Raw genomic sequence first — 22,680 nt, 5'->3', positions numbered from 1 at the left:
GTAAAATTGAGGCCCTTTTTTGAGAACCAGGCTTGATTATGACAAACAGGCAGTCAGAAAAGAACATAAAAATGAGAGCAAAACAATTAAATTCATTTTGTAAACATTTGTTCATTTCCAAAAGTTCTGTTTACCACAAAACACTTGCTTTACAGCCATTTTACATTTGGAATATGTAAAAACAAGGGGGAGCTAGCCCTCAAAATAAAGTTGCTAAATAAACACTTGTCAGATAAAAAGTAGTTTTGTGAGCAGGCCTGTTGCTAGATATTGTGCCCCAGGGGGAGGGGTGCTCATGTACTATTTGCCAACCAAGTGAGTGCACCACCCTTCATTTGCATACAAGTCTGAAAATCTCCCAACAAAGCTTCCTCACATGGCAAAAACACCTTGTTGTTGCAACAGCAAAAACTCCTTGTTTTAGCAACAGCAAAAACTCATTGTTTTTGCAAATAGAAAAACTCCTTGCTTTTGTAACAGATATTTTTGTTCAAGGGGAGTGTCACACCACCCAAGCCTCACTGTAGCAATGACCCTATTAGTGTGTATTGAAAGATGGTGAAAGGATTAATGGAATGAAATTCAATAATTTAACAATGCCAGTTTAAGCAAACCCAGATGTGTAGGGAAAGCAACAAATTGCTTAGCAACTGACCATGAAAAATATACTGTATGTACAACTTAGCCCTTCAAAACCACCTGTCTCATTCTAAACTTTCAGGGATAAACAGTGAATGAGAAATTCATTAAAATAGAATTATTTTGACTTTAACCCACCATGGGTTATCCCCTTAGAATCGTCTCTAACAATTCAAAAGTATCAAGTGAACACCAATGATATTCTACAACATTTTTCAACATGTACTTAGTATTTATATCCCACATTTCTTAACTATGTTTTGCTCCCAATTTAGTTTATATTACAGCTTGATTGTAATAAACTAAACATTAGTTCAACAGTTAAAAATTACCACCTCATTAGTGTAAACCCTGAGGCAATATTTAAAAACAGCTTAAGGCAAGATTTTTATTTTCACTTATCTCAATTTATGTTTTCTATTATCAGCAATTCTATGCTAAAGCATAACTATCAGGATTAGACCAAATTAAAATGTTTCACACTATTTAGTCTTCACACTACAATAAAAAATATACACATCAGAATGGCGCTATTGTGCCCATGATAGACCACACATAGACCCATCACTCCATACTCTCTGGTAGTTCTTGTCCTTCTACAAATAATGTATGAATAATTCCCTCTCTTCTTTTGCCAGAGCTTACTGCCTTTATATAGCATGCATGGCCTCTGATACTGAAGTGTGTTTCTGTTCCTTCATCTGCAAACTCACCCTGAAAACAAACAGCAAGTAAAATAAGGGACTTCTAAGTCTCTCCTTATTGGTCCAGAAATGCTTGAACCCCAGTTTGCAACATAAAAAATAAGGTGTTTAAATAAATGATTTGCTTTGGTAAAAATGGTAAGAATCCATTCCTAACTGAGTGCTAGTTGTAGCAGTTAGCAAAGAAGGAGAACAGGCCTTTTCTAGTTCATCATATAACTTTACCCCTTACTGTACACTGTGAAGAAGCACAATATCATAAAAAATTACTGTTTTATCAGGCCGCCTTTCCCAAGCACTGGGCAGCCATTGAGCAAGCAGGGGCTATAGCCCCCCCCACTCTTTTGCAAAAAAGCTACAAAAGTTTTAGCTAGTTTACTTTAGCGCAACTTTGGAAAGTTTACTCTAAGGGATCCTAAGTGGTAGCAGTTATTCTTGGCGTTAAACCTTTTTGTTAATTTTATTGGCATCTTATCTTGTTTATCTGTTTCCATAGTAATTGTTATCTTTTCTGAATCAGACTGTTTAAAAAGAAAAAGTGAAAAGATGCAAGTATTTTCTAAAAGTGGCATTTTTCAATGTTTTGACCTTTTCAGTCACACCTTTCTCAGCCCACTACTGGTGGGCGGTGCCTGGGCTTTCCTCTTCCAAAAATTTAATCTCAGTTTCTTTCATAATGTGAGAATTTCAGAAGTTGAAAAACCTGATGACCCAGTAACAAAAGAGAAAAATTCATCTTTTCTCAGGACCCAAAAGCAAAACATTGGACATTATCAAATTCTCATATCAGGAAAAGGCAACTTGCTCACAGCTGTTTCTAGCACTTCACCATTCACCCAAACATCCATTGTGTCTTTCTCTAGAAAAATTACAAAAGTTAAAATGAAAAGCTGTTGATAAAAATATATATATAAATGACCTTGTGTTTCTAGACACATACAAAATTCCAACAAAAAGGTCAAACTCAATTGCAAAAGAAACTTTGATCTGGAAACTTGAACCCTCAAGCCTCAGAAGACTCAAATATTGCACAGATTTCTACCTTTCAAATACTACACAAAATTATTATACCTTTCAATACTGGATGGTATAACAACCTTTTGTTTTTAATCAGTGTTACACTTTATCATTCATGCTGCCCAATAGATTATAGATTGTTGCTGCTTACTCTGAAGATGTCAAAGTTTAAAACAAGTTATTTTTAAAACAAGTTATTGATAATTACTTATATCTATTCAACCCTTGTTACACCATGCAGAAGATTGATGTAAAATATTCTTCAAAATTATGTGAACACAAAGTTTATCATGAACAAACTTAGGCCAACCCCCTCTACTACCTTCTAATTTAAAACAAAGGTAACAGCTTAAATTCTATCGTTACCAAGATGTAATGACAATTTAACTCACCACTGTATTTGCTATCACTTTGAAGATAAAATGTAAGGATACCTACTTTAAGTTCAAATATCTCTACAATTTATTTTTATAATGATATTTTTAATACTTTATAAATATCATTTTAAAAATTGAAATGCTTTAAGGAAAAGCTTGGATGTTCAGAACTTTCATTAAAAAGTTAGGGTTTTGGTATAATACAAAATACAAAGCAAAAATTATCTGCATAATTTTTATCTGTACATAGGCATGGAAAGTGTTTTCCCGGTGAATTTGCTTTGAGGTTGAGGAACTATGGATGGTGAAATTATTTTCCAGAGAGAGATAATGTGATTCAGCAAGCTCTTAGGAAATTCAGGACACAACTCGTTTTCCTGCTTGTTAAGTTTTGGATATACCATACATTTTTTGAGGTTTTATGGAGCATATTGAAAAGCTTAATTTTGCTCTAATTTTAGCCAATATAATATGAGCTTTAGGCACAATGTTGTGATAATCTCACATCAAAAATCGGTTTTAAATTACACTGTAAGATTCTGAATCGATTATAAACTACTGTAAGTAGGTATCTTGTGGGCCTACACTATAAAATCATGGCTTATTTCGAACTAAAAAATCTTTAGGGGCTGAAAACATCCTTACCCAGAACTATGCGCGTTTCTACACCATCTAGTATCAGAGTCCAAACCCTTGCAGTTCTTTTACGATCCTCGACGAATTTCTTAAGAGGCTTGTTATCAACAAACATGGTATATTCATAAGCAAATCCACTGACTGCTTCTATCGATACATAAGCATTGGTCTTGCCAATTTTAAAATGTTCTTTTCCTACCAATTTAAACATCCAGTTTCGTCTCAAAACTTCCCTATCATCCACTGTTATTACTCTTTTGCCAGTCGTTGTTCCATGCTCAAACTTGATCGTGTGGATTCCATCAGATAAACTAACTTCCCAAACACCAACTAGGTCAGCCATTCCAATTTCCAAAGATGCTTAAAACGCTATTTTGGCGATGGACAATAAACAATAGACGGCCTTTCGGAACGCAGCCGTTTAAACCGTCCACAAAACTTTAAATAATTGTTATTTATATGCATGCAGTGTTTACGACACTTCGTTGCTTTACCTCGAGTTACAAGCACATTCTCTGTGCAGAGCACTAACGTGTATCGGGGGTTGTTCGTGTTGCTGAAATCATTTATCATGCGCAAAGGGGGGCGCACTCTCAAATCTTATCGTTTCCAGGATTCAAACAAAAACAAGAAAGACAACGACAACCTCTTTGCCTGTTGCTAGGTGACAATCGCAGACGACAACAGAATTAAAACACAATGTAAACAAAACGTATCTTGATATTGATCAAAGAGACTTCAACTCAGTGAGGTGCATCGCTTCAAATTGAACTTCGTTAAATGGTTTTGGTGGGCGTGGCACTCCATAGCCCCCGTAAGAAAAGTCGAAGTTCTGGGTAAATCGATAATTTTAAATAATCTATTATTGATTCAACTTTAAAGGTTTGGCGGTACAAAATTTGAAAATGGCATCAAAAAGAGCAAACATTTTACAACATACTAAGAAGCTTTTTCGTCTGGCACCCCTCAGAGTATAAAACTTCAGAATAAGAGTCCGGGGGAGTGTCAGGTCATGCGAAAAAAACTTCTATGTAAAATGTTGGCTTTTTTCAACTATTTTTTCAATTCCGACAAATGAGTCAAAAGCAAGGCTTTATTCGCCTGCCACAAATCCTCGACTTAACCTCAACCTCTGTATAAGCTGCCATCAAACAAGCTCCAATTCAAAAATATACTTTTGCAAACATGCCCCCCTCCTAGAATAAACCCCTCCATAGCTGTATAGGCCCTTGAGCTTTCACTTGAAAGAAAAAATACTCAAAGCGGCAGAAACGTACTCAAACTTTGAAACAACTTCAAAAAATTGGTAGAATCATAGTCTGTAAGCAGTTTGGATATTAAAAATCATAGACTTAGCGGGCAGCAGTAATTGTCGGAACTTCCAAAAATTATTTAACTGTCCCTTTTTCATTTAAAAACGCTCCTTTTGGAAGAAAAAATGCCCACTTTTTGATAAAAAGTGTCCCTTTTTTGAAAGAAAAGTCCCCAGTTTCGAGGAAGTCCCTCTTTGAGGAAGTGCCACCTTCGTACAAAAAGAACTTTCTGGAAAAAGTTCCCAACCCTAGGTATCAGTGCCTCAAAATCGATTATGCGGTATTATAGACAATTGCAGTGGCGAAGAAGCAGCCTAAATTTTATTTTTGACACCGAATTATGGGACCCAGGTACCTAGGGAAAGGTCCATTTCTCCAGGAAGACGTGCCTGCTTTCCAACAGAGAATAAATCCGATTGTTCGTGGCAAGAATGAACGAACAATCGGATGATGTTCTCCCCATAAGAAAACGCCAGACTCCAATGATGTTCCATTTGTAAACATTAATTGTACTCATATCAATTATTAACATGATCCATATCTTCTAGCTGTTGGTAAATATATGAAGTATTCCTCTGGCCTTCTGAGTGTATCACAAGGGTTATCCATGGGTCCATCTTTGTTTGCCAACGGTTCCGCTCCCAGAATTCTACATCAGGAGGCTTCAAGGTATTACTGACAGTTTTAAGTCATTTTTGCAATTTTTAATTCACTTTTTTGTAGGAAAACATTTAATAAGAGCACAAAGTCTCGATTTGCTTAAAAAATTGAAAATAACGTAACAACATGTCCAGTCTACATGACCAGTTTGAAGAAAAAACGAGAAAAAAGATTTTTCTTAAAACTTTTATCGTGTAAAAAATAGAAGATTTAATCAGCTAATCAAATTGTCTTGCAAAACTGTTATTTAGTGGCCCCTAAAACAGTTTATAGTACGTAAATATACAAATATAAAAACAACAGCATCAAAGAACAAAAAATAAGAACATCGAGCCTCGGAAGAAATCATCTGGTTCTCATATAAAGAGGGAAGATTTATTATACAAATCATTGCAGGAGAATTATTAGGAAGTCTAGAAAAATTTCCGGATACGTTTTTTACACACACCTTGACTTTTAGAACAAAAATCCAAAAGTTTGGAATACTTTTTTTATAACAACAATTTTATCAGAACACGAGCCTCAAAATTGGTAAAACGTTAAGAACAAGAACAAGCTGAGGCTGAGCTATTGTAAAATGCAATTTTGAACAGCGCTTTATCTCAAAACGAGAATTTTTGACCATGTGTGGTTGCTTTTCCGATGAATATTCAAACTTGTCGGCAAATGAAGGTTGTCTCATTCACTTTGTTGGCAAATGAGGCCTGAACACCTCCTTAATGTGAAAAAGCTAGCAGTTTCACTGCCTACACCCTACAATCATGAACAAATTAGGGAAAAACCAGCGTCAGATTTTCGATAAAATTAATAACAGTCAGCCTGAACTTGAATTTACTAGTTCTTATAAAAATATGTCAATATTCTCTTCTAAAAAATAATTAAATTTATCACCCTCGCCCGAATCAACGAAATTGTTTGCGAAAAAAAAATATATTTTGCAAAATCTTGGACAACAATTCTTTAAAAAGGTAAAATGAATTTGATCAGAAAAATTATGATAATTTTTCAAAACCAAGATTATATTTTGACTTGAGCAAGAAACTTTTGAAGCAGAGTTATAAAGATATTCTTCAATCGATTTCAAAATTTATTCAGGGTCGCATTCACATCTGTTGGGGCCCTGGGCCCAAAGTTGATTAGGGCCTCTTAAAATATACAAAAAATTGTGTCCCGTGCATAGTATCTGGCTAAACATAATAAAAACCAACTAGGTTAATATTCACTGAATAGTTTGATAGTTAAAAACTATATGACACGATAAACTTGCATCCATTTCGCATTTCAGTACATTCCAAGTAAAACTACCCTTGCCCCTTGGTTCATGCCGCTAATGTCTTTCGTTTTTACTTAACTGCTGAAAACTTTTCGATGAGTTTATTGAAGTTTGAAACTCCCAGGACATCAAAATCTGTTGTCATTTAACATAAGTCAACAAAGCGCTACTGTGACATTGTGAACCTCAGTTCACTCTTTTTCTTAACCCTTTTCAGCATGGTGAAACATTTTGCATTGGAGGAACCTCTGTATGGCAAATTGAGCAAAAAAACTAAGTGCAGTCATTGCATTGGAAAGCTCCAGCCATGGCCAGCAAAAACAAAATATGAGGCCCCCTGCGAGCGGAGCGAGCTGAATATTCTTGTGACCACGCCCTTTATTCCATTCTTAATTCTTATTCCATGGGTAAATATGTCACTGTGTTCAGGTTGGTCAAAGAAAGATTGGTAATTTTTAACATCACGGACAAAATTTTTAGTCATTTTTGAGGTTCACTGCACCTGCCAGGGAGGGAAGACAGCTGTTATTAAACATATCTTCGTCGATGCATTGAAATTTCAACTGACAAGTACTAAAGAAAATAATCTGTTACTGACAAAATAATGGACCTGCTCTTTTTAAAGAATTGATGAGACCAATCCTTTTTGTCTCTTGATATTTTTGTGCAGGTGTTGTGTGATTGTCTTCAGGGGCGGACTGGCCGGGCGGGCTACCGGGCGATCGCCCGGTGGGCCCTCCCAAAATTATTAAAATTTTTTCTTATTTTTGCTATTAAATGAAAACACATATTGTTTGGTAGGGGCCCTCTTCTGTGGATAGAGAATGAATATAAAGATCACTTTGCGGTATTCAAGTACTGAAAAACCATTTTCCAAAATTTGGGGGCCCATGTAAGCAAGGAGAATCCTGGGCCCAGGGCTCACTGTCTCTAATGCAATAATACGTTATTTAACTGGAAGTTCCAAAATCTGATAAATTTTCTCTTCGGGCCCTCAGTTTAAATGTTTCAATTTAATGATAGGTTAAGGTGGTAAGGACATTACAATTTTTGTGGCTCAATTTCTAGAAAGGTACATTATTTTAATGCTAACCAAATAGATTTGAGAGTATAGATCAAAACAGCAGAAAGGCTCAACCCCCTCAGCTCTGAAATTTTTTTGCTGCAGTACATCCATATTTGCTCCAGTATAAAACATGAATGATTTGCCAAAGATCTTAGGTATAAAACATCGGTGCTTACGCCAAATTTTGGTGTGTTTCGTCGGCAAAATTTCATCATAATTCCATTGGCGTGGTCTAACTGTGCAAGTTTAAATTCGAAAACATGCTGACGTGGCAAAAATCATGCGAGATTTGCCCTGACAGACTTTGCAAAATAACAGGCCCATAGACACTGAGGGCAGGGGGGCAATGCCCCCTCTCAATAATTTGCAAAAATTGTGTTTGAAGATCTAATAAGCGCAGCTTGATCTGACAGTATTTCGTAAGGCAGGTATAGAACTATATTTCTTTCCGTGCCCCCCAATTCAGTTTAGCAGTCTACGGGCCTGCATAAAAATGAATACGTTTTAAATGTCTCCCATTGTGAAGTAAACAATAAAAAGAAACGAGATACAGCTGGAAGACTGAGATGCATTTCAAGCTTTTTGCTCATAGAAATGTAGACATGATTTGACATCTAAACATAGAAAGGAAGACTTGTTACTCTTGAAAGTCTCTTACTGAGAACATTTATTTACTGTCTTCAATAGACAAGACAGGATTTTTTCTAATTGCATTTCAAATTATGTGTGTCCGAAATGCAGGTCTTGTCGCTTGAGAATAAGATCTTGGCTTAACTAGTAGGGGATGGGGAATAATTGTAAATGAAAGCTTGCATGTGTTGCCTAGGATCGTCCTTTCGTCAAACTTGATGTGGCAAATATTCTAGATGCATTTTCTGGCCATCTCTGTAATGTCATATTTCGAAAAATTTTCTTGAATCCGGCCAGAAATTCTAACCATGGTGGTGGCCTTTATTTATGCCCTTAAAAATCTAAACATTTCAGCCCTTCCCTAATTCAGTAACGTTTCGCCTGCCCTGTTCGTCAGCTACGGATGTTACCATCTTGGTTGCTGCGGAAACAATCAATAACCTGGCTGCTCAACCATTGATCGAAAAGACATCAATTCCTATTTTGCTTTGACTAAAAAATTACATATCAAGATTTTCTTGAATAACGTAGATATTTCTTGAATAACTTAGATATTTCATTAAGTTCTACCCTGGGTGCCAGAGCCTCAGTGATCGAAAAAGGTGACCCCTCCAAATACCATTCGCCGTTTTTTACCACTGAAGCCCCACTTTAAAAGTCCTTCAGCTAGAAAACAATAATCCTCCCCGCAATGTCACGATTTTCTCTCATCTCTTATTCTACGTTAGAATTAAATTTCCAGTGAAAATGATGCTGATCTGGACTAAGGATTGTAGATCCCCTTGGTAAAACTTTTACGCCTACGCCTACATCCCTGGTGGCTACTAATTTGAATTAATAGCAATATTCCAATAACGTTTTAAGCAAGTATAAAAAAGTGATGCAACAAACAACTTTGGGGATACCCTTAAACTTATTTTTGATTTTCGGGGCCCTTTCTTGACGAATTAGCCCGGGCCCTAAATTTGGAGCAAGTCCGCCTCTGATTGTCTTCGGTATTTTATCAAAAGAATCGGAATTGTTTTATCGGGATAATGACATAAACATACACTCGACTTGGCAAGACCACCTTTTTTATGATCACGAGCCTCAAAATTGGTTGAAAATTAGAAAAAAATTAAGAACAAACTGAGTTGATGTAAAGCGTATTGCGCTATGCATAATAATTATAATGACATATGCAATCTTAAGCCCTGGTCAAACGATCCAACATTTCGCCCAACATCGTAGTCGGTAAAAGACCGCCAAAATTCAATCATAGCATTGTTGTTGACTTCTCGGGTTGATTTCGTTCGCTTCGACTCTCGCTTCGACTCTAGAATTTGTTTACAATTGATAAGATTGATACCTTTAATAGCTATGGTGGCTATTGCCTTTCGTTTTCTCGGATCGAAATCTCGGATCGGCATCGTTATGTGCGGCCATCATCGGGAGTGTCTGGTCTGGTGTGCCTACTGTTGTTAAGCAACATCAATGTTACCTATTACCCATTCCCTTTTCGATCTGCGCGAGAAAATGTTGGGCGAAATGTTGGGCGAAATATTGGATCGTTTGACCAGGGCTTTAACAATCAAAATCTTAAAATAAAAGCTTTTAATTTTTCTCTAATTTACAATCTCGCTTACGATAAAAAATGTTTTCTCAACTTGGATTCAAAAATCACAATCGATTTCAGGGAACGTGTTGCTTTTTTAAATGTTTCTTAGATACAACAATATGTCTTTCATAAAGGTATAATGTTGTTCTGCAGTAAAATGTGGTTTTCCTGTCTAAATTTCTTTAAACCCAACTAACTTCAGAAACATTTAAAAAAAACCATTCTCAAAGTTCTGGAAAAGTTAAATACAGCCAGCCTGCGCCTCAGTGCTCTGGCTCTTAGAGAAAAATGACGTGCCTTCTTTACATTCTTGTACCTTCATGAGGTAACAGAAATCAGACCTCTTCAGAAGGTTGTAGCTTGATTGAATCATATTAAATCAATCGCCCCATGACTGCATAGTAAAAACCCACAGCAATGAGGGAAGAGAAAAGCTGATATATGGTGAAAGGGAGGCGGAGGGGGGGGGGTGCTTGGCTAAATTTTTGGTAGGGTTCTGCCACACATTCAAAGAGGTAACGTCGGCCAGACTGAATTTCACGGAAACGATACCTTTGGCTATTAGTACAATTAGTACAAATTGGATACCCTTGGCACAGTCTAATTTTGAAAAATGATATCCTCAGCCAGATTCATTTTCAAGCCATTCGAATGAGCAGATGTCACGAAATTGTTGGTTTGAACTCGGAATGTCAAAGATCAATTTTTATCGTTTACTAGTGGACTATCAACTAAAATGGATTGTACGGAATAAATTACTTCCCTAGACCAGTAATGTCAAATGTGATACCCTTGACTTAGACCTTGGACTGACCAGAATTTAAAAAAAAATACTCTTGACTTCCAAAAGTTGCAAAAAAACTAAAAGTCCGAATAAGTATACACTAGCTCACGGCACAGTCGAAGGCGAGGGACAAATCACTCCAAGAAAATCCCGTACTCTTTTTGTGAAAATTCTTTTGTTTTATCTAAAAAGCCCCAGAAATCCTTTTGTTTTAGGGAAAATCTCGTACGCTATTTGCAAGAGTGAATTGCCCCTCGGTCGAAGAAACATACTGATTCAACTCACGGCCTTGTTTTAGAAATTTGTGCAGCCGTGATAACTGTGCGGTAGTTTAGTTCAGATGGTTCAGATTAGGGTTTACCACCATTCTTTTCGTTCGGACACAATTTTTTGCTTGTTCTGAAGAGGTAATGATGAGGCAAAGTCAACTGGGAAACAACATAGATTTCAAAGATAAAATTCAGGAACAAAGCAGAACGGCGATGAGAATCCAATGTGAGAATTTTTCAAAATAAATTAAATAAAACGAATACTAATATTTCGCCCCGGCATACAGGGCTTCATAGATCTCAAAGACTTATGACTTATTAGTCAAAGGAAAATTACCGTGCACACGTGTAAGCAAAGCTGCAACAAGTGTGAGCAAACGGTCCTCAATTTGAAGAGATACTGTTGAAGCATCTCAATTTTTCTTCATTTCAAGAACGGTTTGAAGATCCGTGGCGCAGACTTTTTAGCCAGGATCAAAAGGGTCAATGCTTAATGAAAAATGTAGGAAATTGTGAGCACTCTTTCCTTCTATCTATCTCTCTCTTTCTCTCACTCTTTGTATATAGTTGTTGTTGTTGTTGCGACTGCACTTTTGATTAGAAGAATTCTCTTGATTACGAATTCGAAAGGCACGACGTGAACTATATCTCAAAGAACTCTCAAAGACGTGAACTAGATGGATGCGAACGCTATTCAAGACGAAAGAAGATCGATAGAACGATTCACATAAAGAACAATATTTAGAGAAAGTACTAATTTAAGATTTATTGGACCGAAGTGACTTCGTTAAAATTCTTACGTTATTTCTTCTCTCTGGACGTTAATTCTTCTCTCTTGTTGATAATTTACGTTTGTTTATGTCGTTATATTCGCTGATGTTAATATTTATCGTACCTTTTAATTCGAATTAGAAATTATACTGTCATCTTATTGACTTTGATATAGAATTTGATCTTCAAGATGAATGAACCTATAAGGTAATTCTAACCTGCCAAGTAAATAGATTTTAACTATTTACATCTTAGTAGTGACTCCTGGCAGGTAGATTCTATAAAAATATCCAACATGACGTTATTAACACTAGGCCGGGCTTGCTCCAATCCGCTTCAATGGATCAGCCCGTCTGTATTCAAACCTTATCAAACGTTTACCGTACATTATAAACCTGCTTTGCAATGGAGCTCTCCTATAAGGGTAGGGCTGACCCGTTAAGATGTTAAGTCAGCTAGCCTTACCCATGTCTTGATTCTATGTGTCCTTGGTTCTCAAACCATATTTTTGAGAAAAAATTCACCGTGTTGCGAACAGAACCCACAAGTGTCTGTTTTGTCAATTTCTGGTACCATTTTCAAATTTCATTGCTTTAACAGAGGTTCAAAACTAACAGAAAATGACGAATGATAAAAAATTTAGCAAGTTTTCTGAAGGACAAGTTATCAGGCTACATTCATTTTTACAACAACCAATAATTTGAACTTCTGGCTGGCTGTTATCAATTTTTTTCGAAAATTTGAGACTGTATTGTTTCTTAATTTGTTATTCATTTGCGATAAAAGTGAGTGAGGCATCCTTTATTTGCCAACAAGTTTGAAGATTCACAGAAATAGCACCCCTAGATGACAAGAAATTCTTCGTTTTTGGAATGAAACTTTTCAGGGGGATTTTACATTGTTGCTCAAAATTACATTTACAGTAACTCGGCCTCAGCTTGTGCTTAATTTGTTCTTAATGAGGCACTAATTCTTATGAAATTACTCTGCGCCTGCAGCTGGCTTCCTTGTGCGACACTGCAGGCATGTTCTTTTTTAGATTACTAAACGTCAAGGGGATGATTCACCGTAACGTTTGAAAATCTGGCTCGATGGAAAATCTATCTCTTGCCTCTTGCTCCCCCGCCCGTCTGGCTTGATTGCAAAGTTGAATGACTATGTTTCCAATGGGATTTTAAAAACCTTTGCTGCTTTGTTCACTTTAATAAAGAAAGTGCATGTGTGAGCTTTGCAACAATTTACAGATAAATAAAAGGAGATGCTCCTCGGGGACTTGGCTGTGTCGCAGTTACACTAGATTCACTACATCCGTCAAAGATGAATTTAGATACTGAAAACTTACCTAAAACGATTCTTGTTAGATGACCGTCTATATGCGTGACCCAACATTTCGTTACAGCTCTCCAGTTGGCAACGAATCTCTCAAATGGCTGGCCAGCGAGCGTTAAAGTAAACTCGTAGCCCAAACGGCCGTGTGGCTTGACTGTTAAACATGCCTTGATTTTATTAATGTAAAAAACGTCTTCTTCTATGAACTTAAAAATACTGTTTCTGATAATGATGTTGTCCAAATACACGATCCGTCGTTCTGATAGTGGCTCGTATTCGAATCTGACGACATGGACTGCATCAGTGTACGGAATAGTCCAGATCTTGGCTACATCCACCATTTCGGTTTTCTTCACGTTTTCCTTCTAGCTACAACGCAGTTTCATCAGGAATTCTTAATTGTCGCTGCAACTTATCAGCTAGAAACAATTTTGTCAGCTTGAGGTGGATTATTCACAGATAGCAAACGAGTACATAATACGACCTGTAATATTTATCGAGTTCCTTTATTCCCAAGGCTTTGCTGGTGTTGCGTAAGTATAATAATGGCAGCATTCAGGTGCATTGATAGGCTTTTTGTACAGCAGTTCTCCTCTTTGTTTTCACAAAGCAATCGCATCAATTTCTGGATGAATCCTGGGAATTTTTTCAAATTACCTGCTTCGAGGGCGGAAATTTATGTGTTCGTTCCTAGACCTGGCAACAAACGCACGAAAGATAAAGCGTAATAATCAGTCTCTCTGTTATTGCCTTTGTCTATGCTGATCTAGGTTCAGTTAAGAATTTACATTTAAACCACAGTACAGTGGCGCTAAGCTCCCGGATTATAAAAAAATTGCCAAGTCAGCATTTAAAAACAAAGCAATATGTAACAAAGCATTAAGTAAGAATTGTCCATAAACCAAATGTTTGAATATCAGCTTTTGACGTTATATTTCAGAAAGAACTGGAGGACATGGAACATTGTCTTGGATGGCCCAACAACAAACTCGGTGCAAATAGCAATATTTGTTGTTACTGGGCACGTGTATATAATTCAGAATATTGAAAACCAACAGAGCTTCAGACAAATGCTAGTGTGTCTCCCCAACAAGTATTTGAATAGGTTTGATCTCGATAAGATGATTTTGATATGTTATGGATTGGTTACCAATTAGAAACATATTAACTTCCTAAGCAATATAAAACATCTTATCAATAACAGTGAAAAGTTATCTTGCATTAAAATTTTTTAACATACGGAAAAGTAGTTTGCGGACATAACAAATGAAGCAATATTGGTTGACTTACAAAAAAAGAAACATATAAAAAGTTACAAATTTCTGAAGACCCACCTAAAAATACATGGTATCTAGAAAGTAGCAGTATCTACATGTTTTGAATACAATAGAATACCAGAATGACTGGGTATTAGGAAATGTCATTTTGGGTAAATAAGAAAATTTACTACTAACAAAAGGGTCTGTTGCATATGATCGGAAAATTGACCTCCTCTGTTGCACAATAGGCGTGATCGGATGGGTTTTTTCCATTTGGTAAATGCGAATAGTATGGTGATTTTTGAAATATCGCAATTAATATGCAGGTCAAATCAAATATAAAAATGGAAACTGCATTGGTAAGAATTTTCAAAGTCTACCGCGACTCTTGCGTTGGTTTGGATATAGAGCAACGATTCCAAGCCAACAATGGCCAAACCCCACGTGATGTGTGATCTGACCTTCCACAGAATGGAACTAAATTCCCCTCCTACAGAATGACCAGGATGACAAAAGGAAATGAAACACAGCATTATAGACATTTTCAGAAATAGTAAGAAGAGATCGACATATCAAAACATTATATTTAATTCACAATACCATGACTAATTTATAGCTAAACTGACAATAAACATGTCACTTCATGATTTACTCTTTATGCTGACTTGTGTCAAATGCCTTTGATTTAGGACTGTCACTATAAACATCAAGTGTACTTTTGCCTTCTTCTTTTATCTCTCGTTTTTCCTCATCTTCCTTAAGGCACCCAGCAGGTGCCTGCGAATAACTTCCTGCTTCTAGATTCTGTGATTCTTTACTAGTCTCACCCTTTGTCTTCGAGTCTCCAGTAACGAGCAAATCGCTTGGCAGGTTTTCATTTTTTGGGAGTTTTGCGTCCTTACCAGAAACTCCAGTTTCAAAATCCTCGTCTCTCCCCCTCCCGTCCTTGCTCTCTGCGGTACCATTGTTTTTCTCCTGCTCTCCCTTCAAAACTTTATCCGAAATCGCACTCGAATCTTTACTTCCTGACTTTTCGAGACCATCCTTCGTTCCTTCATTGATGTCAACCTCCATAGGAGTTTCTTTATTGTTTTTATTCATTGTTTGCAAGTCGCGTCGGTCATTAGAGAAGCCACAAACAGTTCCTTCACCATTTTCATTGAAAGAGTTATCCTCCAGTCCAGTATTTTTGTTATCAGTTTCAGCTTTTCTACCTTCACTCTCACCTGGGCATTCCACATTCTCTTTAGACGCCTCTTCGTCTTTTTCTTCTTCGTTCTCTTCACTGTTTTCACTATGTTGGAAAAGGCGATTTTCATCAACACTCTAAGGTATTTTCGAAAGCCAATACTTAGTAAGGCCTTATTTGTTACATTGAATAATATATATTGAAAATTTTCAGACTTTGCAAGGTTTGAAAGTAGATAAATAGCGAGTAAGGCCTTACTCGAGCTCCGAAATACGTAGAAATATAGATTTTCAGGGCATAGTGACGAATAGGAGTAACCACGCAATAACCACCTGGTTACGTAAATTCAAGAACGTAAATACTGAGAATTTATCTACATTTTTTACTCTTTCCTTTTCGTAATATTTACAACAACTATAGCCTAAAGCTATGAATTTTTATTAAAGTTTATTTATTATTTTTTCATTACATTATTATTTCAACTGCAATTCCTTTACACGTTAACATGGCAAATCCGTTTAAATATCTTTGCATAGCCTGGATTGCAGGCGCTTTCCTCAGCCGAAGCTATGTAACTCAAATGTTTTATTGCCGATTTGGAACAACCAAAGCTTAAAACGTACTCTGAAAAAGGAACAACTTACAGCTTCATTCAGATGAAAACCACTTTAAATTTTTACATTTTATAGCCACTAAACTTGCACAACAACCGCATAACTCATTCGTTAGTCAAGCTGGCGTACTTCATAATTATTTACCTTCGATTGGGACATGGATTGATGATATTGGTCAATGATTCTGAAGAAAACCGAGGAAGAATGTCGGCATGGAGGTTGCAAGTCGTGCTTCTGAACGTCTGAGGCACTGGCACTGCGCAGGCTGAGCTTGAGGCAGCTGTTTCAAATGTACATTTCTTGTATAATCGTTGATCTGGATCAAAACATATATCTGTTCCAAGTTAAATCGAGATCAAAACATTTCTTGTATAATTGTTGATATGAAAATTTGGCGATAGAATAATGCGAGGATTCATTGTAAAGATAATGTAAATAATTTTAAACTAGAAGGAAAAGCGGCGCAAAATGATAGTCTGTTGACGAGTCAGGGTTCCTTAGCATTGAATTCAATTATATCCTTGCATTAAAATTTTATGGGGCAATATAATTTGGAAGTGGCTTTGGGATTACTAATGGAGTTTGCATTTTTGGTTTTTATGAGCAAAGAGAAGGTGCATTAATTGTTTAATGTAAATTCCTAAATTAGTGTAATATTCTGAGGGAGAGGGAGTTCACACACCACTGAACTGTAGCTTGCTTACTCGTGAACTGATTAAATTACAATAGGGACTAATAACAGCGTGACAATACAAAATACAAAAGGTCAACTCTAAATATGGTACACACAAATACACACAAATGCAATTTATTAGCCATCATTTTCGAATCTTATAGAGGTGAATTTGCGATCAATTTTGAGAATTTAGCAGAAATAAAAAGACTAGTTAGATATGTAGAGAAAATTAGCTCTTGAGCTTTGGACAGTCTTTTCTGCTCTGGTGACGACAAAGCAGAGAAAGAATTCTCGGGGTTGGGTTGCAGCTAGACTTTCCCTAAGTCTATTTTTTAATCTGTAGGACATTCGTACTACTGCGAGGATTGTCTCCTCCGCAGTTTAAATATGCCCTCGCAGTAGTGCGAATGCCTTACGGATTTAACAAAATAGAGACTTTGGAAAAGTCTAGGTTGCAGCAAAAGACGGAATCGACTTTACTCAGAGGACAGAAATATATCGGAAAACATCCCATTAACCTATTTTCCCATGATATTGTTATCCAAAAAAACTGAATATTCCTTTTCGTGAAAGCATTACATCAAATACATGATATTTCATTGACAAGATATGAAGTTTTAATAATTAATCTTTGAAGAGCCAAACTACAACATCACCTAGGTGCTTTTGGCTGCAAATTTTTAGTGTGAAAATTGGGCAAGGATTTTTAATAAGTAGGTAGGCAAACGACACATTGCTATGACAAAAATTAGCACAGCTACCGTTTGAATTAAGCATATAGCAAAGCTTTGAAACACAAACATCTAGTGACGTGCTGGTCACCTGATAAAACATCAGAAAAGCTCTTCCAAGAGGGATTTGTTTTGCATAAATTGAAAAAAGCTGATTCACAAGCATCATTGGCTGACCTGGACATGAAGGTTTCAACTGGGAATTCCAAAACGCAACAAGCGAATTCATCTCTTGGCATAAATTCTAGAGACATCTGCTTGGAAGTTTCTAGAGGATGTCAACTAAAACCCTAAAATAAATAATTAATATGAAATTTGATTTGAAGAGGATACGTTGAAAGCAAAACTTTGAAAATGGAAGGATCTTATGTTGACATCTTTCTGAATTAGCCATATGGTGACAGCGGTTTTGTGGTATTATTTTCAAACCAGGTGTTGCACGAGATCGTTTTTCTTTAGCTTGTCTTTCAAGCAACAGTTCTGTGCCATTTGTATGTTGATACAACCGCAGGGCTCTTTCCTCTGACAGAGACAGTTTTTCTTCACTTGGGTTATCTTCACGAGAAAGAAATGAAAAATGTATGTTCCTTTTTCTTATCCTTAGGTTAAGGAGGGTAGGGTTTTTCCATTTACAAACAACAGCAAGAATATAATATAAAATGAAATGCTTTCGCGCCAGTGAAAGTTAGGTAGCTGTTACAGCTACATACACAGAAAGCATGTTCTCTTTACCCAGCCCACATCAGCAAAGGATTAATCAATTATTTATCTTTAAAACTCCAGCAGAAAACAATTGTTCAAATTCATTGCTTGCAGGCCCTCGAGTACTTTTTATATTGTTTGCTTTGCCGATACACAGCATTCACCTGGCAGAAAACATATTTTGATATCTTGTCACTTAACTCTGGTAAAAATCAAACAAATAGTACGCCTTATCTAAATAAAAAGATGTGAAAGCAAACAGAACACAATACACCATCCTAGGGCCTTATCACAGTCCCTATTTCCTATATCAACTCCGAATACATCAAGCACCATTCATCTCTCTTTTTATCGCCAGCCGATTGGGTCTTAGTGAATAACAGTATTTTCTATGAATTCAATAATACATAAGGAACTTCATCATTCGCAATGAAAGAAGCAAGCTATTATAGAAACCTAAATGTAAAATTGGAGAAATATCGCTGAGAACTAGAATACCCTTCTATATCAATGATTGTATCCTTGCAAGTGAAACAAATAAATTCTTAATTCAAAATAACGAAAGGATGCTAAGCTACATGCTACTTGGAATGTGGTTATGAGTTTGTCTGAAAACGTTTGTTTAGAGGTAGAATCGTTACTTTGTTACCTGGGCTGCTACCAAATGCAGAATGGAGAAAAAAGGCACACATGCTTAAAAAATGCTACTGATTGGCATACATTGTGGATTCATACCTTCACTGTTGCTTGCATCGGCTTGGTATGATGATGCAGCCATTCGCATTAAATAGCGTCGCCGCCTTTCTTTCAATAGAATATGCAGCCGCTTATACTGCTCCAAATACAAGCTTCGCTTACGAATCATTTTGTCTCTACACATCCGTAGAGCTTCTTCCAAAGTCCAAACACCGGCATGCCTTTGGAAAATAAAACAATCCAAAAAGAAAATTCTACATATTGACAGCGTTGCTGTTGAAACTTTACAACAAACTTTGAATGAAAGTTTCTTTCCTAACAAATTTCAACCAGATGAACAAGCCCAAGACACTTACAGTTTATAAATGAATCTAATCTAGAAATTGAACTTAATAATGTCATATCTGTGATAAGTAACCATTAGACCAGGAAACCATTAATGCATTTTGTGCAAAAATTCATCATAAATTGACATCGATATCATTTTATATGTTAGTTTTACTTTGCATAGCATTTATTACACTCATGACATTTATTATAACATATACATATATATATATATATATATAATATGTTATACATATATAATGTGTAGTTGATGATTTTTATATGGCCTTAACAGCATATTAAATTTTGATGCCACAACACATATTCACTATGAAAAAGGCATCCTTATTTTGATGTCACTGTATTGGATGTTGCCATAAAGGTTTTCACAAACAAAAGCAATATCTTCTAGTTTCTTATGTATGTTGTTGGGATAAACTTGGTAGTGCAGTTCAGGGCCACCGATAGCACTCACACTCAAGGCGGTATTTCAGGTCATATTTGCAGATAAAATGGGTGTCTCATCCACTATTTGCATACTTGAAAACTTGATGACTCACCCCTCACGCTCAAATAGTGATAGCCCTGGTGTAGCTAGTGTTGAGGAACAAGATAGCAAAATATCTAAGTAAGGCTTTGTGCTAGAAAATTTCCAAATGGCATGAAAAAGTGAAAATAAATGTAAATTTAATGTATTTTGTGCTTTTTCAAGCCATTCCACAAATCATTTCAGATTAAACTTAATGTACCGTAAAGGATCTTCTTCCTCACTGTCTACAGACTCTGCATCACTGTCATTCTCACCAAACCAAGCAACATCATATCGCGCTTTGCCATTATCCTCGAGTGCATAGATCCCATCTGTTTCTCGCATTTCCAGTCCTGAATTCACAAAAATGAGCAAATGGAAGCTAATATGCTGCACGATTGCACACTTGATATAAGAACAAAGAAATTTTGAATACAAATAGGCTACCTTTATTTGCCATTTATGCATGGTTCAGTATTACATAGTGTCACCACTGAAAGCATTTTGAATTTCAAAGAAAAAGGCTACACAAGGTATACAGAAGGCTTAAAGAACACCTGACACAACAATATAAAAGTTCATTATTTCCAATGCCATGCAAAAATTGGAACAGTTTTTGAAAGATTTAAACACAATTTTGACTTCTGAAAAGCGGTATAACAAGTTGTTAAATAGATTTTCGATTAAAATATGCATGTTTTCAATGGAAAACATAATGCAACAAGCTGTTCTTGGTACACAAGCACTAGAATAAGTATTTTCTAAAATGTTTTATGGATATACAAGTCACTGTTGGTTCCATATTACATTGGGCTACCGCAAAAAGCCTTTCGATTTTTGAGAAAAACATTGCACATAGACACAGAAGGTTCAAGATAGATCATCAAAAAGTTGCAATGATGACAGGCTCTTCTTTTCAGGAGTTAAAAAAGGAGATTCTGTGAATTTGCACACAATGGCTTGTGCATTGATGACATAAATAAAAGTCCAGACTGTCAATGAGATAAAAACCAGGGGTGCTTGAGAAACTGGAATCTTAAAGAAGCTTCCTAAGCTCACAAAAGGATGTCAGTTCTTACTTAAATTTTTACAGATTATCTCATTTTGCATTGTTGAGACAAGATAAAATTGTGCATGGCATCCTTGACATGCACAAATATTTATCACCTAAAAAATATTTATCACCTGAAAGTTGATCTGTCTCTGGATCTCTGAAATTCTTTGATTCTGCACCATAATTCTGGGTGCTCACAGATGAGGAGCTCTGAGTTGCAAACCTTTTAGCTTCTGCTGTAGCTTTTTTCTGGTCCAACTTGCGCTTCAAATTTCTCCTCATTATTTCATCATGTGCCTTTTTTAACTTTGGGTCTCTTGTGTGAATTAAACAAAACCTTCAAAAGGAAAAATACATTTTGTCCTTTGTCATAAAAAAAACACGAATGAGCATTTGAGGAGAGCCATAGCTCTTTCTCTCCTTCCGGTTCACCTTAAATACTTGAGCAGAGCTGCAGATTGCTCTCCAAAACTATTCAAAAAGACAATTGATCTCTTTGGATTAAAACAATTTTAGTTACTCCAATTGTGGCCTCTCTTTTCGAATAAAGGTATGTTAATAAATTGTTACTTTTCAGGATTTTTTTAGCAAATTTACAAACTTGAGAGGCAGGAAGAGATTTCTAGCTCTATTTAGTGTAATAAAAATCTTACGTCTTTTTATTCTCAGCTTTGGGTGCTGGATTTACACATCTCTCTTCTGTTGACTTTATTATAAAGCTGCATTGCTGAAATGGGCTATTTTTGTCCTCAAGAATATGCTTGTGGCAGAAGTCAAATCCTCTCAGCCTTTTCCTTTTGCATACCTTTCTTGAATACAAGCACTGAATACTAGGGTCAACAGGGTTTGATTTCTTCTTTACTTCTTTGAAACCTTGGGTTTCAGGTTCATTTGTCACATCCATCTGTTAAAAAGTAAGACTTAGAATATATTGAATTTTAAGGCATCAAATATCTTTAAGAGGTGACATAATTACATGTAATTAAGCAACTGTGTCAAACAATTCACAGCATACGGTCCAGGGTGGAATCCATGCAAAGCTCAGGCCCGACATACACCAATAAATAATAGAAAGACAACGAGAAGTTGGTATCTCTGGCGTAAGCTACATGGATTCCACACTGGCATATGGTGGTAAAAACCATGAACCTAGACTTACCCTTTCCTCTATTAAATGGAGAGGTAATATTGCAAGGCAAACTTCTCAGAAGAATATTTAATCATTCATTTCTTCTATAGTTCTCTTAATGAAGCTTATTTTCAAATTTCTTGATTTGAATTCATATCATAAACTTGCATTTTGTGATCTATTTTGATCAGACAGCTCAACAAGAAAGCATTGCATTAATGCATTAATTAATGCAACAAAAAGCTGCACCATCAATTTTCACAGTAAGTGATGCATTTCTCTAAAAACATTTTGTGGTAACATTTGCTTCATGCTGTTTATCACTTTTATTAAGAAATTTTCAAAGTTCACTCTGATGAAGCCCTGTATGCCAGGGCGAAATATAGTATTCGTTATATTCAATTTATTTTGTAAATTTCTCTCATTGGATTCTCGTCGCCGTTTTGCTTTGTTCCTGAACTTTATCTTTGTATTTAAACTCATCGCAAGATTCACAGAATCCGGCGCATCTTGCGGTTTTTCCTTCTAACACATTATATCACTGTTATGTTTGGCTGCAGCTTAACAAGATTTCTTTCAAAGTACATTACCTTTGTCAAATGTCCTGATAGCTCTCGATACTTTGTGTAAACGCAACTTGAAAATACTTTGTGAAGGTTGAAACTCCTAACCACTCAAGGCAAAATCTTAGGCCGAATGTCCTGCATAC

The 22,680-nt window shown here is 36.2% G+C and overlaps 2 protein-coding genes across 3 annotated transcripts; both read right to left on the bottom strand.

The window, feature by feature from the left end:
* Nucleotides 1-91: 91 nt before the first annotated feature.
* Nucleotides 92-14,662, bottom strand: LOC135682553 (fas apoptotic inhibitory molecule 1). 2 transcript variants are annotated; one of them, XM_065197494.2, is made up of 3 exons: nt 13,079-14,662; nt 2,153-2,202; nt 92-1,353 (listed from the first exon to the last, which is right to left on the bottom strand). In XM_065197494.2, exons 1-3 carry the CDS (start codon nt 13,404-13,406, stop codon nt 1,204-1,206), a joined length of 528 nt encoding a protein of 175 aa, XP_065053566.2. In that variant the 5' UTR covers nt 13,407-14,662; the 3' UTR covers nt 92-1,203. The 2 variants fall into 2 exon arrangements, with proteins under 2 accessions (XP_065053566.2, XP_065053565.1); XM_065197493.2 differs by lacking the exon at nt 13,079-14,662 and adding an exon at nt 3,383-4,671.
* Nucleotides 14,663-14,856: 194 nt separating this feature from the next.
* Nucleotides 14,857-22,675, bottom strand: LOC135682550 (KAT8 regulatory NSL complex subunit 2). The gene is made up of 8 exons (XM_065197489.2): nt 22,562-22,675; nt 21,496-21,746; nt 20,974-21,179; nt 20,009-20,141; nt 18,972-19,153; nt 17,868-18,089; nt 16,272-16,461; nt 14,857-15,618 (listed from the first exon to the last, which is right to left on the bottom strand). Exons 2-8 carry the CDS (start codon nt 21,744-21,746, stop codon nt 14,973-14,975), a joined length of 1,830 nt encoding a protein of 609 aa, XP_065053561.2. The 5' UTR covers nt 22,562-22,675; the 3' UTR covers nt 14,857-14,972.
* Between the last annotated feature and the right edge of the window lie 5 nt (nt 22,676-22,680).

This window comes from Rhopilema esculentum, chromosome 16 (genome assembly GCF_057945365.1).
Source record: "Rhopilema esculentum isolate cy_ngs chromosome 16, ASM5794536v1, whole genome shotgun sequence".
Taxonomy (NCBI): Eukaryota; Metazoa; Cnidaria; class Scyphozoa; order Rhizostomeae; family Rhizostomatidae; genus Rhopilema; species Rhopilema esculentum.
The sequence above is the reverse complement of the archived record's forward strand: the minus strand, read 5'-3'. Positions and strand labels throughout refer to the sequence as shown.